We start from the raw sequence: 3,300 nt of genomic DNA on the forward strand, positions 1-3,300 counted from the left end.
CTATAGCTCAAGTGGTAGAGCGCTTGCCTTGAGCTGAAGAGCTGAGGGACAGTGCCCAGGCCCAGAGTTCAAGCCCCACGACCGACAAAAAAAAAAAAAAAAAAAAACTTCCAGAAGAGGTTGTATGGACTCTTTCTGAGGCTGCTCCAGTCCCCAGTCCCCAAAGCTTTGGAGTGATCTGTCCTTTTCCCACACACCTCCTGTGAGGTCTCAATATTGGGGTCTGTCTTCCATCCCAGCCACTGAGCAAGGGTCCCTTCTAATTGGGGACAGTCCCAGCTGCTCAGGCATCTGAGGTCAGCCCCTTTTCATTGAGCCCCTCCCCAAATACAGAGCATGGGGAGGGCTGAAGGGTTCATGCTGGCAGGGGTTCTGGGGTCCCCCCTTCAGTCCCTGACCAGGCGGTAAATGTGGTGCTGGGCACCGTGCTCACTGGTGGAGACCTCGAAGACATAGGCAGTGCAGAGCAGCAGCTCCTGGGTGTCCCTGTTTGTCACCACCTGGCAGGAGAAGGGACATATGCTTAAAAGGAAGGACAAGACCACTCTGTCCTCCCCAGTTAAGGGATGCCCTCCCCAACAGACTTTTTTTCCAACCCCCTAGAAAAGCTAGTATATACCATGGTTCTCCAACTAAAAAGATGTCTGCTTCCCAGGCAATGGGAAAACTACCCCCAAGCTAAGGGTTGGCAGGAAAAGAGGAGGGGCTCACATCAGATGGGGAATCATGGCTCAGTCAGTGGGTTCACCACCATGTCACAAAGAGAGGAGGTGTCCGCATTTCAGGGGCCCCAAAACAGCACAGCTCCCATAGTTAGAGGGACTCCCTATATCCTGTGACCCCAGCTAGGCTACATTCCCTGGGAACTCAAGGGTCCACATGGGGGTATTCAGCTTCCCAGGCGAAGGGGACCATGCCCTTGGCGACTTCCTGGTCTCTTTATGGCAGGACCCCGCTTTGGTCTGGCCCCACCCCATGCCTCACCTGGAGGATGGTGAAATTCTCCAGGACGCTGTTCATCATATAGCGCTCTGGCAGCTGCCGCAACTTGTGCAGAAAGTTCACCAGGTACTCGCACATGGGCGAGCGCAGCAGGCGGTACACGAACCGCCCATCCTCCAGCTGGGCCCGCTCTGTCTGAAAGCGGGGCAGGATGTGGAAAAGAGAGTGACTGGGAAACACATGTCACCTCAAGAACCGAGCTCCCAGTGTTGCACTCTTGGCTAATGTTCCATACCCCACCCCATCACCCCCACCCTAACCTCAGTAACCAGGGACAGGTATTTGACTCCATATCTGAGTCTGCATCCCACAAACCTCCCCAGGGTCTCAAAGTGATGGCTTGGACCAATGCATTAACACAAGCCTGGAGGCAGAGATCTGGAGGATCATGGTTCGAGGCTGAGACAAAAAGTTAAGCGAGCCCCTTCCTCGCCCCCCCCCCACATCTCCACCAATAAGCGTGATGATGCATGCTTGTAGTCTCAGCTAACTAGACTGGTCTGAGGCTGGTCCCAGGTAAAAATTTAAGACTATCCCCCCCAAAAAAAAAACAAAAGGAATTTGGGGGTCAGATATTGGAGACTCACTGCTGTAATCTTAGATACTCAGAAGACTGAGATCTGAGAACCAAAGTCCAAAGCCAACCCAGGCAGGAAAGTCTATGAGATTCTTATTTCTACTAATCTACAAAAAAAGAAAAGAAAAAAAGCTCAAGCGCTAGAGCACTAGCAAAAAGAAGCTCAGGGACACAGCCCATGCCTAAGTTTAAGCCCCAGTACTGGCACAAAAAAAAGAAGACTGGACACCAATGGCTCACGCCTGTAATCCTAACTACTCAGGAGGCTGAGATCTGAGAATCTCAGTTCAAACCCAGACAGGGCAGGAAAGTCCGTGAAACTCTTATCTCCAATAAACCACCAGAAAAACCCAAAGTGGCACTGTGGCTCAAGTGTAGAACACTCGCCTTGAGTTGAAGAGCTGAGGGACAGTGCCCAGGCCAAGTTCAAGCCACATGACTGATTTAAAAAAAAAAAAAAAGGACTTGGAAGAGAGCTGTGTGTAAGTAAAAGACTCTAGCAAGTACATGGTCCTGAGTTCAAACCTCAATCCTGACCAAAAAAGGTGAAAGTTTTCAAGCCTTCCAAAGTTCCCTCAGCGACATCTCTAAGCTGTATCTGAGACACTCCCCCCCAAGTCCCCAGTAGCCCCAAGCGTGACTTCTGATCTTCCTTACCTTTTGCATCCTAACTAAATCTGTGCAGCCTCTGAATGACCTTGCACTCCATATTAGACCCAAGCCCTGCCTATCATGGGGTCCTCAGAGAGGCTGGGCTGCCCCCCACCATGACTCCCACAAATGCTCGCCCATCATTACTCCTTATCCAGGCAGTATCTGTAGAAGGGGGCATCTGGACACTCCCTTACCCCCAGCCCAGCCCTCCAGCCTCACCTCCACCTTCTCCACCACCTGCTTGCCAAAGGAGCAGACTTTGGAGGAGCAGGTGAGGGTCATGTGCTCCAAGCTCTCATACTGGCTGCTTACACCATAGAAGCTGCTACCGCTGCTGCCACCACTGCCAGCCCCCGCCTCCTCGCCACTTGGGCCCCAGTTCAGGTCCGCCTGGGAGATGGAGAGGTACAGGTGAGTTAAGAGAGGCTGATGTCTCCTTTGTGCCTGCCCTTCTTTCTCAGCTCCTAAAATGATCATCACTTCTTGCTGGGTATAGTGGCAGCCACCTGTAATCCCAGAACTTGGGAGGTAGAGAAGCAGGAGGTTTCAGAATGTGAGACCAGTCTGGTCTACACAAAGAGAGACTGTCTCAGAAAAAAAAAAAAGTGGGCAGAAGGTTGAGGTTATAGGGTTATAGTTCAAATGGTAGGGTGGGTTGTCTAACAAGGCCTTGAATTCAATTTCCAGTACAAAAAAAAAAGCTGGGCACTGGTGGCTCCCCCCTATAATCCTAGCTACTCAGGAGGCTGAGATCTGATGATCATAGTTCAAAGCCAGTCCAGGCAGGAAAGTCAGTGAGACTCTTATCTCCAATAAACCACCCCCAAACTGGAAGTGGCTCTGTAGCTCAAGTGGTAGAACACTCACCTTGAGCTGAAGAGTTAAGGGACAGCGACCACAACCAGTTCAAGCCCCATGGCTGACCAAAAAAAAAAAGGTAAAAAGGTCAAGGCCTCTTCTACCACCTGAATACCTCCAGGGGCTGGCCAGCAAAGTTGGGGAGCTGTTGGTATAAGAAACCCTACGAGCCGGGCGCTGGTGGCTCACGCCTGTAATCCTAGCTACTC

General features: G+C 51.4%; 1 protein-coding gene across 1 annotated transcript; it reads right to left on the bottom strand.

The window, feature by feature from the left end:
- Positions 1 to 107: 107 nt before the first annotated feature.
- On the bottom strand, positions 108 to 2,623 carry LOC106002406 (transcriptional enhancer factor TEF-4-like; the record flags this gene model as incomplete). Its single annotated transcript, XM_013037290.1, has 3 exons — positions 108 to 500; positions 985 to 1,137; positions 2,453 to 2,623. Coding segments are annotated over 3 exons (438 nt in total), but the record flags the coding sequence as incomplete, so codon positions are not given.
- Positions 2,624 to 3,300: the final 677 nt, after the last annotated feature.

The sequence above is a fragment of the Dipodomys ordii genome, unplaced genomic scaffold (genome assembly GCF_000151885.1).
Source record: "Dipodomys ordii isolate 6190 unplaced genomic scaffold, Dord_2.0 Scaffold9949, whole genome shotgun sequence".
Taxonomy (NCBI): Eukaryota; Metazoa; Chordata; class Mammalia; order Rodentia; family Heteromyidae; genus Dipodomys; species Dipodomys ordii.